Genomic DNA, 23,124 nt, shown 5'->3' with positions numbered 1-23,124 from the left:
TAGAAAAAATGTTAACCAATTTTGAACAAAAATGTCAAGTGGCTGTCTTAGAGCAGCAAATAATGATAAAAAAACAAGGTGGTGAGTGCTGACCTAAAAAAAATGGAAGGTGTTTATAGAAGGCTCTTGTTATGAGCAGTACAATAATTAGCCCTTTGTGTTTTGTATTTATTATGAAAAGTTAATATTTATTACACATAAGAAATGTGGAAATGTCAACAAGTGTCTTAGGCCTTTTGACTTAATAGTATGGAGATGTGTATGAAGTCCCTTTTGCCTTAATGTATGAGTAAACAAATTGTTACAATGTAGTTAATTTTCTAGAGTGGAATGGGAAATTCTGTTACTTTTTTCAACTTCATGTTGACACATTCACTCCTTTTATGATGGATTAGCTAGATTCCTTGTAGAAAATTAATGATAATCATTTTCCAGCAATCTCCTGGGTCAGTTGGCTATTGTGGGTTGTCAAACCAAATAAACCTTGATCTCCTAGTTAGAATAATTGTTCGGTGGATATCTCCTCAGAAACTAATTTAATTTACTCAAGTTCTGAACTGAAAAATAATGAACCTCATCCATGTGAAACACATGAACATTTCTCTCAAAATAATTAAACAGTACTTTGTAGTTGTGAGCTAGCTCGATCGGCCACCGCCCGCCGCCGCAGGAACGTGACCGCGTACGTCGGTCGCGGCTAGCTAGGTTCATGGCCACGGGCACGATGCAGTCAGGTAAGCTCGGTGAAGGAGCGTCTAACCACAGATGGAACTTGGAACGGCTCTTGGCAAGTGGCGCCCTTGGGAACATATGATGACGTCCCGGACCTCAGAGGCGCTGGCGTCCGCGTCGGGCATTCGGCAAGCCAGCACGACGGCGGCCCTGATCGACGAGGCGAGCCGTGAGAACTTGGAGGCGTTGTATGTGAAGCAGCTGACCTTACGGCCCAGCGTGGACTACGGGTGGCCGCGCATTTCCAGCTAGCTTTTTCTGGTCTGAATAATACTCTTCGTAGTCCTAAGTCCGCCAAACCTTTTCCTGGTCTGTACGAGTAAAAAAAATGTGAAGTAACTGGTGCAGCATGAAGATAAATCAGTTGAGAGATGCAGATATATGCCTCACTGCACTGGTGGGAGAGCTCATATATAACAGTGTGGTGAATCCCTTTCCATTGCTCGCTTGATCCTCTGGTGTCATCGACACAGAGGACACGATGTAGTAGAGCATTTCTGCAGAAGCAACAAACAAATTTGAACAGAACACAAGAGATTGAGATTGGGATGCATCAGGGAACCAAACTTGTGTGCGAGTAGGGCATGTTGTGCATTCTAGGATCCTCTCCATGTGACCTGTGGAAGGCGATCTACTTGACCTCACTACAGGAAAACGGCGAACTTCCGACGGCCGTAGTTAACTTTCGACGGCCCCGTCGGAAGTTAACTAACTTCCGACGGCCACCAGGCAGCCGTCGGAAGTTTCATAACTTCCGACGGCCGAGTAGCAGCACCGTCGGAAGTTTCTTAACTTCCGACGGCTGCAGTAACAGCCGTCGGAAGTTAACAAACTTCCGACGGTTTACTACGCGGCCGTCGGAAGTTAGGGGCACGCCGTTAGGGCTCGCGTTATCTCTCGTGCCCTTCTCTTTTTCCCCCAATTCTCGTCACCTCCCGCGCCGCCGCCCGCCGCCCGTCCCCGCCGCCGCCTCCGCCCCGGGCCGCGCGCCCGCCCGGCCTCCCGCGCCGCCGCCCGTCCGCGCCGCCCCCTGGGCCGCCCCCGGGCCGCCCGCCGCGCCGCCCGCCGGGCCGCCCGCCGCGCCGCCCCCCCGTCCGCGCCCGCCTCCGCCCCGGCCGGGTGGCCGCCCGGCCTCCCGCGCCGCCGCCCGTCCGCGCCGGCCCCCGCGCCGCCGCCCGTCCGCGCCGGCCCCCGCGCCGCGCCGCCCCCCGGCCGGGCCGCCCGCCTCCCGCGCCGCCCCCCGGGCCGCGCCCGCCTCCGGCCCCGGGCCGCGCGGCCGCCCGGCCTCCCGCGCCGCCGGCCGTCCGCGCCGGCCCCCGCGCCCGCCCGTCCGCGCCGCCGCCCTGCCGCATTGCCGCCCGTGCCGCCCGCTACCCGTTCCCGCCGCCGCGCCGCTGTCCGTGCCGCCCGCCGCTCGTTCCCGCCACCGCCCCGCCGCGCCGCCGCCAAAATGATTGCTCGCCATGGAGAGGGTTATGATTGGAGAAACGCGCCTATTGATCCTGAGGCCGTTTACAGTAGTGGTGGTGGAAAACCTCATGGCCGGTTAGATTTCTTTAAATTTCAATCTAATTTTATAATTTAAGCGAAAATACATATTTCGAATTTGCTATATTTGGTCAATATTTGTAGGTATCCATTATTCGACAAAGTCATTGACTCGAGTCAGGTGCCGTCGCGTCAAAGAGCGGGATCGTCGCGGTCAGCAAGGCGTAGCACAAGTAGTGGCGACGACAGCGCGGAGGTTGTAAGGCTGCGTGAAAGAGTAAGACAACAGGAGCTACAGCAGCAGTGGTTCCAAGCTCAACTTGCACATCAGAATGCAATACTGCAGGTAAATCTTAATTGTTACAACTTAGGTTAAGTTACATTCTTACTGACAAATTTGATCTTTCAGCAAATAGCGACGCAACAGAATATACAAGTGCCACCACTGGTACCTCCACCTTTTGCACAGGCCGGTTGGCCATCAGCTTCACCTCAGGTATGATAGTCAACGATTCAAATGTTAGTTCATAGTCATTGCAAAATATGGTCACTCTAAATAAATATTATCCAATTAGTTATCTTTCAAACTAATCTTGTCCATTTATCTTTTATAGCCTTTTCACACCCCACCACCTAACCTAGCGGCACCGGGAGACTCACACGTTGATCCAACATCGAATTGGGCGGATCAATTCATTGGAAGTGGCGGATCAATTCAACCAGGTGATGGAGGCGGCCAAACTTAAGTGAAACATTATTGTTCTATGAATTTGTTCCATATGATACTTGTATGAAGTTTGTGAACTTTGATTATGAACATCTGAAGTTTATGTATGTGGATATATGAATTGTGTACTTGCGTGCAATTTCTGATTGTGAATTATAATTGTGGATTAAATCTGATTATATATAATGCTTGTGGTTGGTTTGTGGATGAAATTTGATTATATATATTGATTGTGGTTGGTTTTAGATTGGTTTTAGGGTTTGAAATTGATCTGTTTGTTGGGATAAGCTTAACTTCCGACGGTTTCTCTATGCCCGTCGGAAGTTAAACCCCTCAAACTTCCGACGGCCACGTAAAACCGTCGGAAGTTAACAGACGGACGTCAGCTGCCGTTTGCCGGGCTAACTTCCGACGGTTTTTCGAGGCCGACGGTGTTGCTCTATGCCGTCGGAAGTTTAAAATTTCCGATGATTTTTTTCCGTCCAACTAACTTCCGACGGCCTTGGGCTAAACCGTCGGAAGTTAAGTAACTTCCGACGGTTTAGCTGTAACTTCCGACGGTTTAGCCGTCGGAAGTTACGGTTTTTCCTATAGTGCCTCTAAGTTTGTCACCACCTTTTACAAGTTGCAGTCACGATGTAGAGATGCTAACGCAACGCGACACGTATTGTACACAACTGAGCGACAGGGACACCTCCAACAGATTGTTATTTAGCATTGTGTTTTGGAGGATTATTATACCAGCCGACATGTGCTTTTGCCGTACAGGGGAGTCCATGTGGGCAAAACTCACTGTCAGCATGCCCGCCAAGAAAATCACCATGTGAAACCAGGCAGCCATCAGTACATTGATTCACAGTAGTCTGACTGAGGTGGGTGAACCTTTGGGTCAAAAGTATTCTCAGCAGTGGAATATGAAAAAAATCGGACAACCACGCCCCTTATAACTGTGAATTGATGGTGCCCTTTTACAATTCTAATGAACTATTTCAGGTCACAAACATATATTCTAGTGAAACCGGCGGCTACAGAGATATACATGCCGCACTGGCTGGGGAGGCATCATATATGACTCTGGTGAATCCCTCTCAGTAGTTTGCTTAATCCATTGTTGTCGTCCACAGTGAACATCTGATGCACTAGAGCATTTCCTGCATAAACATAGGCATAGTTAAAAACATTACAAGAGCATGAGATTGGGAGGCATCAGGACACTCAAACTTCTGTTGGAGGATTGTGCCTGTTGATTAGGTTACAGTACATTCTAAGGCACTTAGTTATCTGGTGGCATCAATCCTGCTGAACCCTGTCCGGCCTGGTGTAGAGCTCCAAGGGCAACTGTCACTTGTCCATGACAGAGAAGGCACTAGAAGGGGTGGTAACGTTACAGATCTTCCAAGGGAGCGATCCTAGAGAGGTTAGTCGATGATGGATGCCACCTTGCAGGGATTAAGTGTGGACTGCTTTTTGAGCTAAGATCTGGTGGGTCGGGCTATGATCGGGTGCAAAGGGTGCTCATAATCTGATCCTCACGTTGAACTGTAAGCCTCTCCATGATCAGGTTATTTAAGCAACCCATTTGCGTCATATTAATAAGTGCGATGTACTCCGAGTAACAAGCCAGCGTTATACAATCATCACATTTCAAGTATGAAGAACAGGTGAGAAAAAAAGATGGTAATTGATCTTGGATAAAAAGGAAAAGTCTCTTATCACAGAAGCATACACAATAATCAAGGAAGAAAGTATCTGAACTATAGACTATGGAAGGATGTAATCCTTAAGCCTCCACATTATGCGCATTTTGCACATGTTATTATATGTCCGTACAATAGCTAAGCCCCTTTGTTCTCTATGTTCCTTGAGAAACACAGTTCTGAGATTTGAGATTTTTAACAAGACTCGAGCATTTTGCCATGACTAAATAGTTCTGAGATGTATCCCCTTGATGTTGCAGGGTTATTAGTTTAACAAAATAATAAATTTTATACGTTCCATAATAAGATTCAATAATAAAAATACATATTATATATGTCTGGATCTACCTGCGCATTTGCTATAAGGCAACTTGGCTACCAAAGGTGTAAATAGTGCACAAGACAGCCCGGCAACCACATACGACTACAGAAATGAATTTATGGTTTTCCTTTCAACCCAGTTCCTGTGCACTATTTCGGATCACACACAAACAAAAAAAAAAGACTCGATCTGGAGTTAACTGGCCACCATCTTTTCATCTGATATGTACAGCGTACAGGCATGTGGTATTAGATGCAGCATGCAGTAAAACCGGCTCCGGATTGATGCATGTGCCTCACTGATGGGTGAACTCATCTACACCTTTATCATTGGCGAATCCCTCTCAAGTCTCAACTGCTTGCTCGCACGTTTGTCGCCTGGGCCGAAAACCCAATGTACTCGTCTACTCGAGCAAACGCCACAAAATTAAAGACAGCAGAATTAGCATGGGATTAGGAAGCATCAGCAAACCCAAAGATGCCAGTGAGGATTGTGCAGTGTTCTCACCACGCCTGCTGGGCGCAATCTGACCACGCCTGCTGGGCGCAATCAATGTCCGGGCCTGCAAGAGTGCAGAGGTGACACATACTGCGTACATGAGGCACAGTTAGAAGAGATGTCAAAGATGCAGTTTGCATGTCGAAGAAGTCTCCAGTCTGGAAGTGGTTACTGATTAGTCGACAAAATTCTGATGGTTTTCCTAAATTGTCACCCAAAATAGGAATTACAAACTAAGCTAGCTACACTGTATTCTCCAATCCCTTCATTGCCCGCTACGGGAAAACCTGGGCAGTATTCTCGCCTTCGCGGGTTGTCACCACTCACCACTCCCTGGATGCAGTACATATGCAGAGCTGTAGATACATTAGAGGAGACACAGTGAGAAGCGATGGCAAGAACGATGGAGTTTGCAAATCCAAGAAGCAGCAGGTCCGAGAGCGGTTAGTCCCCGAAGGAGACTTACCTTCGACGGATTAATCCATGCCTGATCGTGAAGATAAGTCGGGATGCTCAATGTTGTGTTGCTTCGTAAACAAGCCGTACGTCGTTCCTCTGATGTGAACTTGGTCTGTGGATCAAATGTGGCGTAACTTGCTCATGCAGTTACTTTCTGCATTCTTCCAACATGCTGAATGGGCTCTCTTTCTCTGTAGAAGTACCCAAATAAACAAGACGATGGAGATAAGGAGGTGGAAATTGCACGATGTTGTCGCCCCTTCTCTGCTTGTCACCCTTCGAGTCTGATTCTTCGTTGTGGCTGCGGTTGCAGCAACGACGTTTCTCGGATGCACTGCCTGTTAGGCCATGCCGTGATTGCATCTACCATGTGCCTAATGAACCAGCTCATGACCTAGCTCTGAGGTACTCCATGGAACACTTGCCTTGTGCAACTCGGTCGATGACTCGATGTTAGGTTCCTTGCTGGCACACCCAATCACCGAATTAACACAAGCACAATGCAAGTACTCCAATTCCACGATAGATTCAAGAAGTCAAGGGTACAACAGGGCTGGAGCGACTCAGATAAACAGAACAGTCTTTTGTGCTACAGTATGAATCAGGGATTCGGAGACAGATTTCGAGGGAGGAATAGGAAGAGGACATAGCCTGGGTCTGATTGATCTCCTTCAAGCGCTAGATGGCTTCTCTTTTGTGCTGTTGCTGCTAAATTGCACAGGCAAAATGACCAGCCCCAATGGCCCCAAAGTTCCACGACGTTGCAGCCCACCTGTCCGGAGGCTTATCTATGTTGCAGTTGGCCGCTCTGTTCTTTAGTGTTTTTGCAAGCAAGCAGGCTTTGATCCAAATGTAATAACCAACTTCTGGAGATGGCAACGCCATTAGGAGGGCATACGCGCGAGGGCATACTAGCTTATATCCCGATGCATCCCATTCCAATATGATGATTCTGTTGCTCGTTGGTCAAATGTTTGCTCATGAAAGCAGACTGATTTCTTTTGCTACCAAAGCAATGAGTTTTAGCTGCAGAGGGCTGGAGTTCTTGAGCTATATATAGCATGAAGTAGAGCAATAGGTTCAACACATTATCGCACCATAGGATGTGAAAATGTGTAGGACGCCTCCCTGCATATGAGTAGCACAAAATTTATCCTTTTTGCCCTCAAATACGTGATTGATATATGAATTAATTTTGTCTGGGTTAGCAGTCATTCGTCTACGGACTCACGATACAGCCTTAGTCATTCGTCTACAGAGGCTTAGCCTCTGTAGACGAATGACTACTAACTCATGCAGAGGATATGAGGTTGTATTGTGACTCTGTAGACAAATGACTACTATCTAGATACCGATGAAAAGCATAGGTTTTATTGTAATCTCTGATGTGCTTAGAGGCAAAAGATCTAGCCATACTTGTTAAATAGAAGAAGAACACGCAAATAATTTTAAACACAACCGGCCCCCTACGCCACGCTCACCATCACCACCTCCACGACACTACGCAGAGACGTTCCGTTTTTCTCCAGGGGCGGCCCAAGAGATAGCCCGCTCCTAGAGCAGGGTTACTGTAGCAATTCAGCCGTCCATAGGAATGTATTTTTATGAACTGGTGATGGTATTACCTATTTCTTAGAATGATCACTATTTGTAAGGACGAATGACGCCATCACCGGTGCGTATTGAGCCTGGTGAGCGCCTCCGGAGTCCATTGCACCCCTCGTACCCAGTCACCGTTCACCACACCGTCCATCTTGATCCCAGGGCCTCTCCGGACAGTGGCCAGCCTGCCCCATCCTAAGTCGTTGCCGTAGACATCGAACAGGCAAATTAAAGAACGTACACCAAGATGAAAACTGCAGGCTCACTGGACGCCTCTAGGTTTGTCATAGGTTCGTCGTCGGACTTCAACTCGACGGCGGCCCTCCGGTGAGTTGTGGTCCTGTGGAGATGCATACAACAGAAAGGAAAGCACAAGATGTTGTGCTGCTTAATGCGGCAGTGTTTTTAGTTAACTGAACTCAAATGCCACGGATACCCTGTCCGCGTAGCATTGTTTAATTATCTCAAATATGTTCTTGAATTAACTATTTTCGTTGGATACGATAGACCATGATAAAAAATTATTATTACCTTGCTGCTGTAAATCTTGCACGCGCCCGTAGCAATGCATGGGAACTAACCTAGTTATGAGAAAAATGGACTGTTTTAATGTATCTCATATCTACTCCCTCTGTCCTGAAATATAACCCGTTGAAGGGTTTAAAATTTGTACATTCAAGATTGTTTTGTAAACTAATTATTCCCATCCAGCCATGAAATCAGCAAAAAGAGAACCAAATGGGGTATTAAATAGGGGTACATACGTTATTTCTTTATCTCATTAATCTGTTATGAAAATGCTACAATGCTCTATATTACTGGACAGAGGAGTATAAAAGGAACGAGGGGGTATACCGAAGCAAGTGGTTATGTGCAGTAAAAGCACCGTTGTTGATATATAATAGCAACTTGATAGGTACTCAATCGACCATGCTTACCACAATTAGGTGTGGGATGCATCAGGATAGTAGCAAGTACCTGCGCTCACCTGGATTGTTGTGCCATGTTCTGGTTGGGCGCTGAAGTCGCATCCGTGGCCGTGGGATCCATTTGTTTGCTCACTGTTGATAAGCTGATGGGAGCCCGTGAGCTACCTAAATTTTTGGGTGTTCCACACAGAAGTTGGCGTTTCACCCAGTGAAGTGAGGAGTGGACCTGGTACATATACCACTGGCAGTGTCAGGTGCACGGGTGAATTTTCAGACTCACCTGGAAAATTCTTGATGCACGATCCACTTTCAGACTCACCTGGTAAATGATCTATGCGCTGCTGGAAACTCTTTCGGGTCTCCCTCATCTGTATTTTAATTGTTCTCTGGAACTTGCCAAACCATTTCAGAGAACATTGCTGCTAGAAAGCACTGATGACTGCAGAATACTAATCCCAAATTGGCACCAGATTTCTATATTTAAATTGCATATTTTTTATCGCAGCTACACAGTGAACAACAATAGCCGACGTCATTTACAGCAACTACCCACTGATGAACAAGTCCGTCCCCTCCTGGCTCATTATCTCACAACAGCAGTGAAACTATTTGTCCAGAATTTCACATTTGCGACACAAGCCAAGGGCAAGAATATGATGGAATCTTTACTATCTTAACATGACGAAGTGAATATAATCTTTGGAGCTCTGTTGCATGCATACAGGCATAGGTTATAGATTCACAACGGAAGAGTTTTTCCATGTCTTTCGTCAGCAGTAATCTTTTGTTTTTTGCGGGTAACGTCAGCAGTAACCTTGATACCTCAGCACCAACTCTGCTGCATACAGGCATCTCTTAGATGTGGCAGCATCTGGTGGTACCATTCATGTCATTTTTGGTGCCTCAAAAGGACTCTAAAAATCTCCAATGACATGTACAAACTGTCAAAGGACTCGCAAAACGAAACGAGTTATTCTCATCTGTGTTGGGAGCTCCATTGAAGGGTGCCAGCTCAACAATTACTCGGGCAGTTTTCACATGGTGGTCTTCAGTAGTCACTGCATTTGCTCCAAACAAAAACATAGGAAGGTTCCGGTATCAACTTGTAATTGTAAAGTGAAAACAGTAATAGTTATGACAGATGCTCCCTTTCAGTAGCAACTCGAACAGACTATTGGTGCATCTGTGAGTGCATCTAATAATTTGCTGCCTACTTTCTATCCACATAAAGCCAATTTTGGTCTCGATCTAGTCAACACTTCTAAAGTCAGTTTTAAGATCTAAAGCATCAGAAACATATAATGATTTGTGGTCAAGTATGCTTTACTGGAATCATGTCACTTTATATACAAATGTTCTTCTTGCCTTTCTGGAGGATAGATAAAATTGTTCTCTTCATTCTTTGGGGTTGATTACTTTTTTTTTTTTTGCGAATAGAGTACATATCATTGATATCCAAATATAGCCCCCAACACGGTTCTTTGGTGTCATCTCATATTAGACACGTTAACATTACAAGGTTATTATTTGCGTTTTCTGTTGATAGTTACGATTGGTTTTTTTTGTTACCATTCCCACATGAATTTGGGAGTTACATTTCAACATCCCAAGAGCAGCATCCTACAAAACAATTACAACGTCTTTTGTCTTCATGCTTGTTTGGCTGGTAATTCCAATAAGTAATTTTTATCTAGTTACTTTTAGATAGATTTTTTCCAAGAAAATTACTTTTACATATCTAGTTACTTTTAGATAGAACAGAGAGAACAATATTGTCTCTATGTTCTATAAGACAACTTGTAAAGACACACTAGTCTCTATGTTCTATAAGACAACTTGTAAAGACACACTATTATGTCTCTACGCTCTAGGTGCACTAAAAATATTAAAAAGCATGATAATACTTGAGTGATGGAGCTTTGAAGCTTCGAACTCAAGACCTCACACCATATTTCATAATCCTCAGCTTGCTAGCCATCTCAACCTTACAGCAATATAATTGTTACACATATACTTAGTATAATTCTTATGAGTATTCCATAATATGCCTCAATGATCTAAATAGTGTCTCAAGATATTAAAAGCAATGATTCAAACAATGCCTCTATGTGGCTAAGGTCAAAAATTAAAGTGTCTCAAACTTGCCCCTAATAATCTGTATTGACATTTTATGAAAAGACTTAAAAAAATGTCTATGCTTTAAAATGACTCAAATAGTGTCTCAATATATGTGAGCTTTCTAAAGTGCCACAAATAGTGTCTTTACAATACATTGTGACATATTTGTAAAGACAAATTATAAAATGTCTCTACAAAAGTGTCTCTACATTACATTTGTGTTGTAGTGTTAGAAACGTTAACATTACAAGGTTATTATTTGCATTTTCTGTTGATAGTTACATTGCTTTTTTTTTTTACCATTGCCACATGAATTTGGGAGTTACATTTCAACATCCCAAGAGCAGCATCCTACAAAACAATTACAAAGTCTTTTGTCTTCATGCTTGTTTGGCTGGTAATTCCAATAAGTAATTTTTATCTAGTTACTTTTACATAGATTTTTTCCGAGAAAATTACTTTTACATATTATTTCTACAAAATAGTGTATTTTATTCTTCCATATTCAATACCACTAAGATTATATTGGAGTCACGAGTTTTTCTCAACAGTGGAATATGAAAAGGAAGGGTGGAAACTGCGCCCCTACAACATTGAAGTTGTGGTGACCTTACAATTCTTGTTAACTATTATAGCTACAACCATATATTCTAGTAAAACCAGTTCCAGAGATGCACATGGTAACTGACCGGGAGGTATCATATATAGCAGTGCTGAGTCACTCTCAATTGCTTGCTTGAATCAAAAGGAAAAATCCTGACGCACTAGACAATTAATCCTGCATGAACCACGGAAAAATTGCAAGAGCATGAGATTGGGAGGCATCAGGAAACCCAAACTTCTATAGGAGTACTGTGTCCGGTGATCAGGCAACTGTAAATTATAGGACTGGCAGGAGTATTGTGGCGACTAGGCTAGGGCCATGTCCTCGAGTTGTCACCAATCCTCGAGGATCAGATCAAGTCTTGGAGGAAAACGGATTGCTTGCAAGAGAAGGGAGCGATCTGAGTTATGTAAGTCAATGAAAGTGGCCGCATTGCTGGATTAAGCGTGGACCAATTTTGAAGCTAAGATTGGTGGATCGGGCTAGATGGGCTGCATAGTGGAGTTGATCCTCTGCATGATCAGGTTATTCAAATAATCCATTTGTACCATATTTATAAGTCTGATGTACTCTGAATAACTAGCAGATGTTATGAAAAGAAAAGGGAAAGTTTTTTTTTTATCACCGTAGCACACAAGGATTAAAGAAAAAACAAGTTACTGCACATTATGAGCATTGCACAGGTTATATATCTGTACAGTATACTGTTGGATTATTTGGATACCGGCAACAGCAGCAGCCGGTACTTTTGGCCGAGACCGATAGACCGTTTTCTAGTAGTGGTAACACCTTTCCATTAATTCGACGTAGGCAACTTGCGCCTGTTAACAAGACTAGTTTCATGGCATTTTAGAGCAGAAAAGTTATCTGAGTACTTTCATCCCAGTTAATCTGGCTGCACACGAAGGACTATACTAATTCACACCATGCTTTTACTGATTCAGATTTTTTCTCCAAATATTTTTTGAAAACAAAAGGTTAGCAGTAATTTAGATTATAATCTCAGTTATTCACCGCCTGTTAACCTCAAATGATCTCGCTATATTGGCAAAAACACAGGAAGAACAAGCAACCAGTTTTGAGCACACTGTTCCTCACGAATGTGGAAGTTGCCAAAGACTAGACTAGTTCCGAAAAAGACTACGACACTAGTTGCCACATGAATGTGGAAGTTGCATTTTAACAGCCCAAGAGCAGCATTCTGCACAACAATTATAAGGATTTTCTGTTCATGCTTGTTTTGTTTGTAGTTCCAATAATAGTAACTTTTATCTTGTTACTTTTACATATTATTTCCACAAAATAGTGTATTTTATTCTTTCATATTCATTAGCACTAAGATTGTGTTGGAGGCACAACCACCCGTTATTCTCAACACTGGAATATGAAAAGGAAGGAGGGAAACTGCAACCCTACAACATTGAATTGGGGCAAAATTGGCTCATGGACACTGTCCAAAGGTGACTTTTGCTATAAGCCACTAAAAAACTGTCTTTGCTACAAGACACTATAAATATGTGGTAATTTTCTGCTACACACATGTAATATTATACTCTATTTTACTGGAAAGCTATTGAAATTGACTAAATTACCCTCGGTTGGTAGTGTGGATAATGAACTCCCTGTGTGGCTGGGGTACAATTCTAGTGAACTATTTGAGGTACAACCATATATTCTAGTAAAACCTGATCTGGAGGTGCACATGCTCACTGGCCGGGAGGTATCATACATAACAATGCTGAGTTCCTCTCAATTGCTAAAACTTGATTCGATCGTTGTTGCCGTCCACACTATAAAAGAAAAATCCTAACACACTAGAAAATTGATCCTGCATAAACAATAGACAAATTACAACAGCATGAGACTGGGAGGCACCAGGAAACCTAAACTTCCGTAGGAGAATTGTCTTCGCCGTGATCAGGCAACAGTACATTCTAAGAGTTGCAGCATGCTAGTGGCAACCAGGCTAGGGCCATGTTCTCGGGATGTCTGGAATTCTCGAGGATCCAGTTTCGTAGCAGATCTACAAAGTCACGGTCCCAAAGTGTATTTCAATTCCTGTAAACACTACTTCTTGCTCCGCCCACAAGTCAAATATGTATTATTTTGGACATTTACATGGTCTAAGAGACATAACTTTGACTAATTATTCAATATTTTTTATGAAACATAGTAGAACTAGAATATTGTGATACTATGTTTGAAATAAATATACAATTTCCTTTTTACATATCCAAATTTAACAAAAAATAATAACTTGTAAACAATTTTTGAAATGGTTGGTTAATTTCACAATCCAAAACATACAACAATTCTTTTTGACCGGGAAAATACTAGTAAGAAAATTTTGGTTCTAGCATCCATGTTTTGTCAGAAATGTGACATTTGTGTCGTTTGTTGCCAGGAAGGGAATCAATAACTGATAGTACGACATGTATCACTAATTTCAATGCACAAACATTTTTTCAATTTTATCAAGTAAAGTGGTTGATGATTTTGGAAAAGTGGTTGAGAAGTGTAGTAAACATACAACAAGTGAATTCACCCTGTGATTTAAGTCGATGAAGAAAGGTGAGCAAATCTGTATACTTGAATAATGTTCCCCTTTACATGTAGACTAACTCCCTCAAGCCTGAAGCCTGAACCATGTAGTTGACTCTTCGCGATGCCAGGGGCAAAGTTTGAGCATATCCTGTTTCACAAATCTACACCCAGTAGAACCATACCAAGTCTGCACCCTCACCATCTCCAATCCGCTATCTGACACAAGGAGAACTGTTTGTCCAGCGCCGCAGTGAGTTTTCTGTTCATCTTTGCTGAAACAGTGTGGGATGCTAACATTATGCAGAAGGCAAGGTATCTTCTGTCTTTCACATGCCACAACATATATGTGATGTACAGTCGCCGATACCTCTGATAAGATAGACTCGTTCGTTGCAAAGACCTTGGTCATCGTGATCGAGTCCACAGAAATAGTTGATCATGCTCAACTACAAACAAGGTTTTCTATGGGCATGGGATGTATCAGGATACCTGCTAGCATCTACAGTGACTGAAACAGAGTTGTGCAATCTGTCAAACCTGCCCTGCTCTGCAGGCATCGTGTCCTTGGCAACCAATGTGCTTGCTCACCCGAGATGACATGAAGCGAGATGCGGAGCAGTCGGATTTGTTGGGTGTTCTACAGACTGCTTCTGATTGGACTCAGCAAAGGGAACAGTGGACCTGGGCATGGACTCGACTCCACTACTGATGTAACCAATGCAAAACTCAACTATACTTTAACAAATCAACGTGGATCAGTCTTATGAGCACAGCTCCACGATTACTTGCATCTGATTACTGATTAGCAACGAAACATTATTGCTCCATGTTTTTCAAAAAAATGCATAGTCTACTAGTACGATGGTCCAAATTTTTGTGATGTAACTGCAAAGCAACATGAGTTATTCTAAATAGCAACTAATAAGTTTGGGCATTTCCACATGCTAGTTTATCCGAATTTATGATGTTTCTTAACTGCAAGGGCATTGTTCCTTTTTATCGCATTTTCTTGATGGTATGTGCAAAGAGATCGATTAATTAGGGTTTCTTGATCGTGGATAATCCCATCTGAAGTTCTGGGGGAAAGCGTTCAGTTTAAAAGATCAGAAAATTGATCTGAGGAAGAATCAGCTACGGATTTGGCACATAAGATCAAATTGAAAGATAAGGCCAGCTTCAAAAGCAACATAATCAAAATCACCAATAAATCATAGACATGAACTGCAAAACTCGTAGTAGCAATTTTTGCATTTGAGATGCAATGAGATTCATTTCAACCACCATATGCTCCACCTCTCAGAACGGTGAAGTTCGATTGGAGGAAAAGGATTAACGATGGAGTGCATTGCAATTTGGAACGAAAGACAGAACTCAGATTGAAAAATTCAGATACTGAGATGGACAAAGACACTTGCATGCTTAGCAGAGTTTGAGCTGTGGAATACCTGGAGGTGAAGATCTGGCATGCGTGGCCGGTTTTCGCGAGGCGATCTTGGGCGAGCATGTCTTCCTCTCCTTTCTCCTGTCTCCTCCTCCCAGACCGGAGGGTAGACTACGGCGGAGGCTGATGCGTCCCGCGGGCGAGACCGGATGCAGCGGTTTGGCCTGCGAAGTTGGCGGAGGAGAGCATGAGATTCTTCGTGGCCAAGCCAGCGGGGTTCACCGGAGGCGGCGCGACCTCATCGGCGATTAAATTTGCAGGAAGCCCCCTGGATTGGATCGGGATTAATAATTTTGATCCGATTATTTATATTTACCCCCCTAAAATATGCATATAGCCTCTATTTTAGATCGCGATTAATAATCGCGATCTAGATATATGCAAATAGGCCCCTATTTCGGATGGGAATTTTCTATGGTGCCCCCCACTTGGCTCTCTCTGTTTCCCTCATCGGGCGCCGGCTCCAATGGCCGCCAGTCCCGAGCAGCGAGCAGGCGACTGAGCTCGAGGGCGCCGCCTCCGCCGTATTCTTCCATCCCGGCGGTAAGATCAAAGCCCCACCTCACCCGCTCAAGCTCTGCACTCTTCTGCTGCTCGCCGCCTCCAATGGCCGCCAGTCCCGAGCAGCGAGCAGGCGACTGAGCTCGAGGGAGGAAGAGGAACACGACCGGCCGCTGCATCCCTGCAACCAGTGAAATGTGCCTTGGCCTTTACACGTGCAATGTTGGTGGACTGGGGCCTTTCCTTTGGGCCTCCGATCGAAGAAAATGCCAGCGTGCCACGATCCAAAAACGCTGCAAGTTTGGCAACCAACAAGCGCCAGCGTGCAGTTCAGTTTCAGAATTCAGAGCCCATATATCCAATGCTCTATCGATGGTCAGAACTGGTACATATACGTCAATCCTGACAGATTTTTCAGATAAACTGAACAAAAACAAACAGTGTCTAGTTCTCGGATTATTCAGAGTTCCAGACAAACCAAGTTGGAAATTCAGTGCCAAATCTGACAGTTATGGTGTGCCCACAGCCAGCACTCCCTTGTTTCAGCAGGGCAATCCAGTACCGAATCAATAACAAATAACAAAACTAACCTGACTGGGTTGGTTAGGAAAAAAATTTCATACCGACCAGGACCTGCGTGCCTTCCTTAGCAACCAGCAACTAGTTGCAGCCTATGCAGATATAAAAGCTGTTTCCATGGTTTCCCAGACCTATCCAATCCATCCAACTACCCAGGAAAAAAAATTAAAAGCTTATTTCAGGTGGAGAAAAACAAAACACAACAACTGCAATGCCCCAACAATAGGAAATAGTTACTTACCTGGGCTTTACATAACCATCTACAGAACAAAAACTGCAATGTTCCTTATTTTTACATAATATAAGTTTTCTTTCAACAATATATACCATTCAAATGCAAGTATCCATGTCAGGGATTACTTCTTCAGTATTGTACAAGCTAGAGGATGGTGGTGTGAGTCACTTAGCCGCCTTGGGCATCTCCGCCGGCCAAATGGCGGCGTTGAACTCTTGGACAGGGACACTATAGCAGAATTCTTCCCAAGAAGCCAAGAACGTTGACAAAATGGGTTAGTTTGCATTGCTTCATTACTGGGATAGTGCTGGCACCTCTGCCAATTGGCGTGCGCTAGGTCGAACTTATTCTTGTCTCATATATAGCTAGGATAGGGAGACGACTCTTTGGAACACAATAGGATAAGATGAAGTAATAGGTGAATGTGATCATTGCTTGACTTTTAGTTAGCGTACAAGGCAATGCATCAAGCTATATGTATCTGAGCATGTTGTCTATTCTGCTCATAGTTTGTTGAATACTATTCTGCTCGATCAAGCATACCCTTTGCATTGCATCCACACAGCTGCTGATAGCTACCTCCTCGCCATGATTCCTCCTCTCCTCGCCGTCCTCCTGGTCACTGCCGCCGGCACGGTCTCCTGCAGTCCTCGCCGCCACCCGCTGGATCCTCTCTCCGCCGTGGAGCTCACCGCCGTGCGCTCCGCCGTGCTTGCGTCCCCGCTTGTCCCCGACCGGCCGATCAGCTTCCACTACGTCGGCCTCGACGAGCCCGACAAGGCCGACGTCCTCTCCTACGCTTCCTCCTCCTCTCGCCGCCGCCCCGTCCTCCCTCGCCGCGCCTTCGTCGTCGCGCGCGCCGGGGGCCGGTCCCACGAACTCCGCGTCGATGTCACTAACACCTCCGCCCCGTCCGTCGCCTCGCACGCGGTCCACCGCGGGGCCGGCTTCCCGAGGTTCACGACCGAGGAGATGGCCGCCGCGGCGGGGCTGCCGCCCAGGTACCCTCCGTTCGTGGAGTCCGTGCGGCGGCGCGGGCTGAACGTGAGCGACGTCGGCTGCGGGGTGTTCTCGATGGGGTGGTTCGGCGGCGAGGCGGGCCACCATCAGGCTGGCGGCGGCAGGCTGACGAAGATGCAGTGCTTCGTGTTCGGCGCGGCCACGGCCAACTTCTACGCGCGGCCGGTGGAGGGCGTGACGCTGGTGGTGGACCTCGACCGGATGGCCGTCGTCGGGTACAGGGACAGGGTGGTCCACCCGGTGCCGGAGGCGGAGGGGACGGACTACCGGGCGGCCAAGGTCGGGCCGCCGTTCACCGGCCCCGTCACGGCGCCCGGCGTGGTCGTGCAGCCGGAGGGCAGCGGCGTGAAGATAGACGGGCGCGTTGTCAGGTAACTTGCTTCTTCTCAAGTTGTCTCTTTTTTTTAATTGCAAAAGGTCACATGGCTAATTTGTTTCACAGAAGTCAACTAGCGACTCGATCCCTTCGGATTATCTCCACGACTGTCTTTTAGACTTTTGGCTAATTATTCCAACGGCATGTCATGCATATAACAAAAGCAACTTGCACTAGTGAATTGGACGGCGCGCTGCTGTCACGGTCAAATTTTTATTTCAGAAGATCGATCGAGATGCTAACTATCCAACTAATCCGCTTTATTTCTGTGCATTGGCACCCGTAACAAATTAAATTTGCATAAAAAGGCTTAGCACATTCTACTAGGTTGTTTGGACTTTAATTTGCATATTCTAAGCAGCCACCTTAATTTTGTAAAAAATGGTAACAGAGAGTTTTAAATTTCACGTTTGTCAACAAACTGAAAATCTTAACACCGTACTGATTGTTTTTGGGAGCTTAGTGGCGTGGTTCAAAGACTTCAAACCCCAACCCCTAGCAGCCGATGACTAGTTCCGTACAAGTGCAACTAACCCCTACAGGTTGCAAAAAAAATTTCGGCCTGGCTTATATCTTAATTAAATTAAAATAATATATATATTTTCTTCTAATAAATACTACGGAAAAACTCGTTAAAAAAACAATCCTACCGCTCCATCCTTTGAGTGCAGATGGGCCAACTGGGAGTTCCATGTGGGCTTCGACGTGCGCGCCAGCACAGTCATCTCCATGGCATCAGTCTACGACGGCGACGCCGGCACGCGGCGGCAGGTGCTCTACCGCGGGTTCGTCTCCGAGATCTTCGTGCCGTACATGGACCCGGAGGAGGAGTGGTACTTCCACGGGTTCATGGACGCCGGCGACTATGGCCTGGGGGTCTCGGCGTTCCCGCTCCAGCCCGGCGCCGACTGCCCAGCGAACGCCATCTACATGGACGGCCTCTACGCCAATGCGGATGGGCAGCCTGTCAAGGCCGAGAACGCCATCTGCGTGTTCGAGAGGTACGCCGGCGACGTCGCCTGGCGCCACACCGAGGCCGGCATTCCAGGCCAACTGGTAACCTCTAGCCCTCTAGTGCTGAAGGGTGCAGGGGACAACACATACTGTCTCACGATGCTGTTTTCCGACGCAGATCACGGAGGTGAGGCCGGACGTGACCCTGGTGGTGAGGACGGTGGTGTCGGCGGGGAACTACGACTACACTTTCGACTGGGAGTTCAAGACGGCGGGCTCCATCAAGTGTGTGGTATGTATCGATTATTGAGCATTTGCCTCATGGATTCCTCGGACGCAGATAACACCAAAAATGGATTAATTATTCCATGAATTCCTCAAAATATATAAGGCTCGTCTCAAATGCAAAATCTAAGACTAAGCTACTAATAATATAAGGAAAATAATCGAACGATTAAATTATTTCTCCCCAATATCCACTGACTGATTATTTTTTCATAACGTACTCTATTTTTCTTAATCGAATAAGCCAGCAAACGTTGATGTTTTCCCAAAAGTCTTCGTAGACCACTTTCCGATGAAAAATCTTTTTGTGTAATAATTCCAATCACTGCTTCTTCGATTCCCCTAACCACGGTCACTCATCAGGTCGATGCATACACATGCGTTGCAGGTGTCTCTCAGTGGCATCCTAGAGATGAAGGCCACGTCCTACACCCATGTCAACCAGATCAAGGAGGACGCGCACGGCACCCTGCTCGCCGCGAACACCGTCGGCGTCTACCACGACCACTTCATCACGTACCACCTGGACCTCGACGTCGATGGCACCGAGAACTCCTTCGTCAAGAACACGATCACCCCCATGCGCAACACCGGAGACCCCGCCACGGGTGGTGCCGACACTCCAAGGAGGAGCTATTGGACGGTGCGCCGAGAGGTGGCGGAGACGGAGGCGGACGGCCAGGTGAACATCAACAGTAGTGGTGGTCCTGCGGACCTGCTGTTTGTCAACCCCAGCAAGAAGACCAGCGTCGGCAATGAGGTCGGCTACCGGCTTGTCCCGGCGGGTGCGACTGCGTCCTCGCTGCTCGCCGACGATGACTACCCGCAGCGCCGCGCCAGCTACTCCAAGAAGCAGGTGTGGGTGACGCCGTACGACAAGTCGGAGAAGTGGGCGTCCGGGCTGTACGCTGAGCAGAGCACGGGAGACGACAACCTGGCCGCCTGGAGCAGGAGGAACAGGAGGATAAAGGAGGAGGACATTGTGCTGTGGTACACTCTGGGCGTGCACCACCTCCCATACCAGGAGGACTTTCCGGTGATGCCTACGGTGAGTGGTGCCTTCGAGCTGCGGCCGTCGAACTTCTTCGAGAGGAACCCGTTGATCAGAACAAAGCCCCCCAGCAACGCGAACTTCCCAAACTGCTCCTGCCACATTTGATCCTGGTGGTGTAATAATGATGCATGCATCTTTTCAGAGTAAGTTCTGAACTAGAACTGACTTGTGATAAAGCAACCACTTGTATTTGGACTCGATTGATCAAACCCTGAAGGTTATTGTTTGCAGTGTGATATATATTTGAAAATTTAACAGTTATTGTTGCAGACTCAGGCACGCGAATAATCATTTAGATGAAACCTAATGCAATAGCATTTCCGAAATAAAAGAGCGAGAATGCTTGCGATGCTCGGATGCTCTCTCACCCTTCCATCTTTGGTATTTGATGCACCTTGCTCTCTGCTCTTCAGTAACATTCTGTTAGAAAATGTTGGCAGCCACATTCTGTTAGAAAATGTCACATTTTCTTTGTGTTTGATGTCATGGAAACATTGTGGTACATCGGTTTGTCGGTTGCCTCACCTTTATAAGTATCACTGAAATTAATGAAAATTGGCTCGACATTTGCAAAAGTTATGATATATATATATATAGTCACTGTCCCGCTGCTCAGGTTGACAAAGGTAGCAATTTGTGGAGCTGTGAGTAGTGAGGAAAAAAACTTACGTAGCAAATTGGATGATCATGTTCACCACCAAAATAGGATCATATGGGCATGGGATGCATCAGCATAGCAGCCGTTATCTACTACGACTAGCAATATAATGTTGGATCATCATTACTACCATCCATGCTGTCTGTGTCTCATCACCTCATTGGTGCCCTCTGGGATCTGGCCCAGTGTTTGCTAACGGTAAATTAAATTAAACACCCTAGCAGATCTCCAGCCGTTGCCCTATGTTTTGGTTGTTCTGTAGAGCATGGAGATGCGATCCTACCAATGCAAGTTAGCAATTGATAAGGACATTGTGTAGTGTCTGGAACCTGAGCAATGAACAAGTAGTCTTAACTTCGGCACCCCACCGCATTATCCGGAACGGTGCTGGGCTCAGAGCCTACCTGGTACACGATCTCTGCACTCCTCTGCCCTTTAGCAGCTACGCCCTGAACAACAAACAAAATGCAACATGATTTTTCTAGAGAAAGTAAGCAACTAGGGACTGATGAACTAATCATGCATAGCCTTCCGTGAACCATCGTTGCTATCTGTCAAGAGAGGGGAACTATTCGACTTTGGTGAAACAGATCCCTTGCTTACCCGACGTTTTGTAGAAACAACAACTACTTCAATGAATTGCAACTTTTTTTAATTGCTTGCCATATCTTGGGAAGGAGAGCCAGTGAGTGAAGGCGTCAGCAGCCTGAAGTTATGTCGTAATTTTGGTGTGACATGTGGGGGAAATTTTATTTTACAGGACAAAATGTAAAATTGGGGAGTAAGTTTATCACGATTAGCACTCATCGAAATAGACTTTATTTTCCAAAGCAATACTCATCGTAATAGAAAAGGATCTCCGTAGGCATACCATGTTGAGAGTTTCCTGAACCTGTAAACCAAATGTAAAAACAGAGTGTTTTGGGCAAAATGGAAATTTTCTGCTCAAATTTTTACAGGTTCCAATTATAGCATGATGAAGCTCACACACTTTCAGCTCCAGGTTTCTGCTTCCTCAAGTTGGCGATCCTCGTCATTCACTTACATTGCTGCACATACAAGCCCACCTAGACCTTCAGTTGACACTTACAAAGTTGGTCATGAATTCGAAAAGATAATACAGACGATACTGCTTTGGTCTCATTTCGAGTATGATGTATAATTCAAATAGGCCATCCTCATCTGTACACACTGATCCCAATTCTATATGAAATTTAGATACTGAAATTAATAAATATATATATGCTACACACTGAACAACAAGAGATCACATAACGTTTCAACAGAGGCTACATGCTAGCTGATGGATAAATCGTAGCTTAACTACTTGCCCAGTGGTCTCCTTGTTCGCTTTGGTGAAGAAACAAGCGTTTATAGTAGCCTCTTCATACTGATCGGGCCATGATGATTTGGAATCACCAATTTCCTTGTAGCAGGGACGTCCATGCTCAATGAAATGACTTTGGCACCTTGGTGTTTGTTCTTCCCGACAGCCAAATAGTTTTCCTACTGATGGCAAGGTTCACAAATGTTAAAATTCATCCTTTGTTGCAACCAACACCTTCATAAAAGTGCCTTTCTAGCTCATTATTATATATAATATAATATATTTTTATAGAAAAACACATGTCTACCAATTATGGTGTTCAACTCTAGTGGCTGGCTAGCACTTACACCGTGTTCATAGTCAGCCAGTGCATCATGAGGTGAATGATGGCTACAACTACAAGTGTTCCGATTGACTAAGAGCGTAACTTACATTTTCAATAGTGACAATATCATGTGAATTCAAACCAGATTGAAGTCCGTCAATCAAGTTTTGGATATAGTCATAGAGGAATCCAGGATCATTCCAAATAGAGAATGCATGGACCTATATGTTACAAGTGGATGATTAGTTATTAGTTTAGAGAATGGAGCAGGATAATATAAAATAGGATCATACTTTTGCTTTCAAATTGCTTAACCTTGATCCTAATGCGAGGCCAGCAATGGTTCCACCACTGCATCAATACAAGTTTAACATCATCAAGCCTTAAAAATAATGGTCTTACAAATTACAATTTCCAGATGGTGGCAGTTTCACAAAAGATCACTATATATGCTCCGTCTATCACAAAAAATAACAATATAATTGCAATCTTTTTGGAATGTAGGGAGTATGTTGATGTGGCTGTAGTATGTGTTTTATTTTTCCTTCAACCCGTTCCTGTATTACGCACTTGGATGATGTGAGTAATGATGATTACCATGCAAAAAGTCATAAAGCTTTTTTTATCATAAAAAAGCAACAGAGATGTG

The 23,124-nt window shown here is 45.1% G+C and overlaps 1 protein-coding gene and 1 long non-coding RNA gene across 2 annotated transcripts; one reads left to right on the top strand and one right to left on the bottom strand.

The window, feature by feature from the left end:
- Positions 1 to 15,882: 15,882 nt before the first annotated feature.
- Positions 15,883 to 20,434, top strand: LOC112880789 (primary amine oxidase 2-like). Its single transcript, XM_025945541.1, has 5 exons — positions 15,883 to 16,047; positions 16,927 to 17,867; positions 18,544 to 18,928; positions 19,005 to 19,118; positions 19,500 to 20,434. The coding sequence occupies exons 1-5, from the start codon at positions 15,883 to 15,885 to the stop codon at positions 20,268 to 20,270; spliced, it is 2,376 nt and encodes a 791-aa protein (XP_025801326.1). The 3' UTR covers positions 20,271 to 20,434.
- A 1,566-nt stretch (positions 20,435 to 22,000) lies between these two features.
- Positions 22,001 to 22,830, bottom strand: LOC112881805. The gene is made up of 3 exons (XR_003226529.1): positions 22,769 to 22,830; positions 22,583 to 22,696; positions 22,001 to 22,329 (listed from the first exon to the last, which is right to left on the bottom strand). It is a non-coding gene; the product is annotated as an uncharacterized LOC112881805 (long non-coding RNA).
- Between the last annotated feature and the right edge of the window lie 294 nt (positions 22,831 to 23,124).

The sequence above is a fragment of the Panicum hallii genome, chromosome 2 (genome assembly GCF_002211085.1).
Source record: "Panicum hallii strain FIL2 chromosome 2, PHallii_v3.1, whole genome shotgun sequence".
In the NCBI taxonomy this organism is placed as follows: Eukaryota; Viridiplantae; Streptophyta; class Magnoliopsida; order Poales; family Poaceae; genus Panicum; species Panicum hallii.
This window is presented reverse-complemented; position numbering and strand designations above follow the sequence as displayed.

Excerpts from the sequence above, each read along its gene's own strand:
- LOC112880789 (XM_025945541.1), top strand. The coding sequence starts at position 15,883 with ATGTTGGTGGACTGGGGCCTTTCCTTTGGGCCTCCGATCGAAGAAAAT. Across the intron at positions 16,048-16,926 it reads TCTATCGATGGTCAGAACTG|CGTACAAGGCAATGCATCAA; the intron begins GTACATATACGT and ends ACTTTTAGTTAG. Across the intron at positions 18,929-19,004 it reads CCGGCATTCCAGGCCAACTG|ATCACGGAGGTGAGGCCGGA; the intron begins GTAACCTCTAGC and ends TTTCCGACGCAG.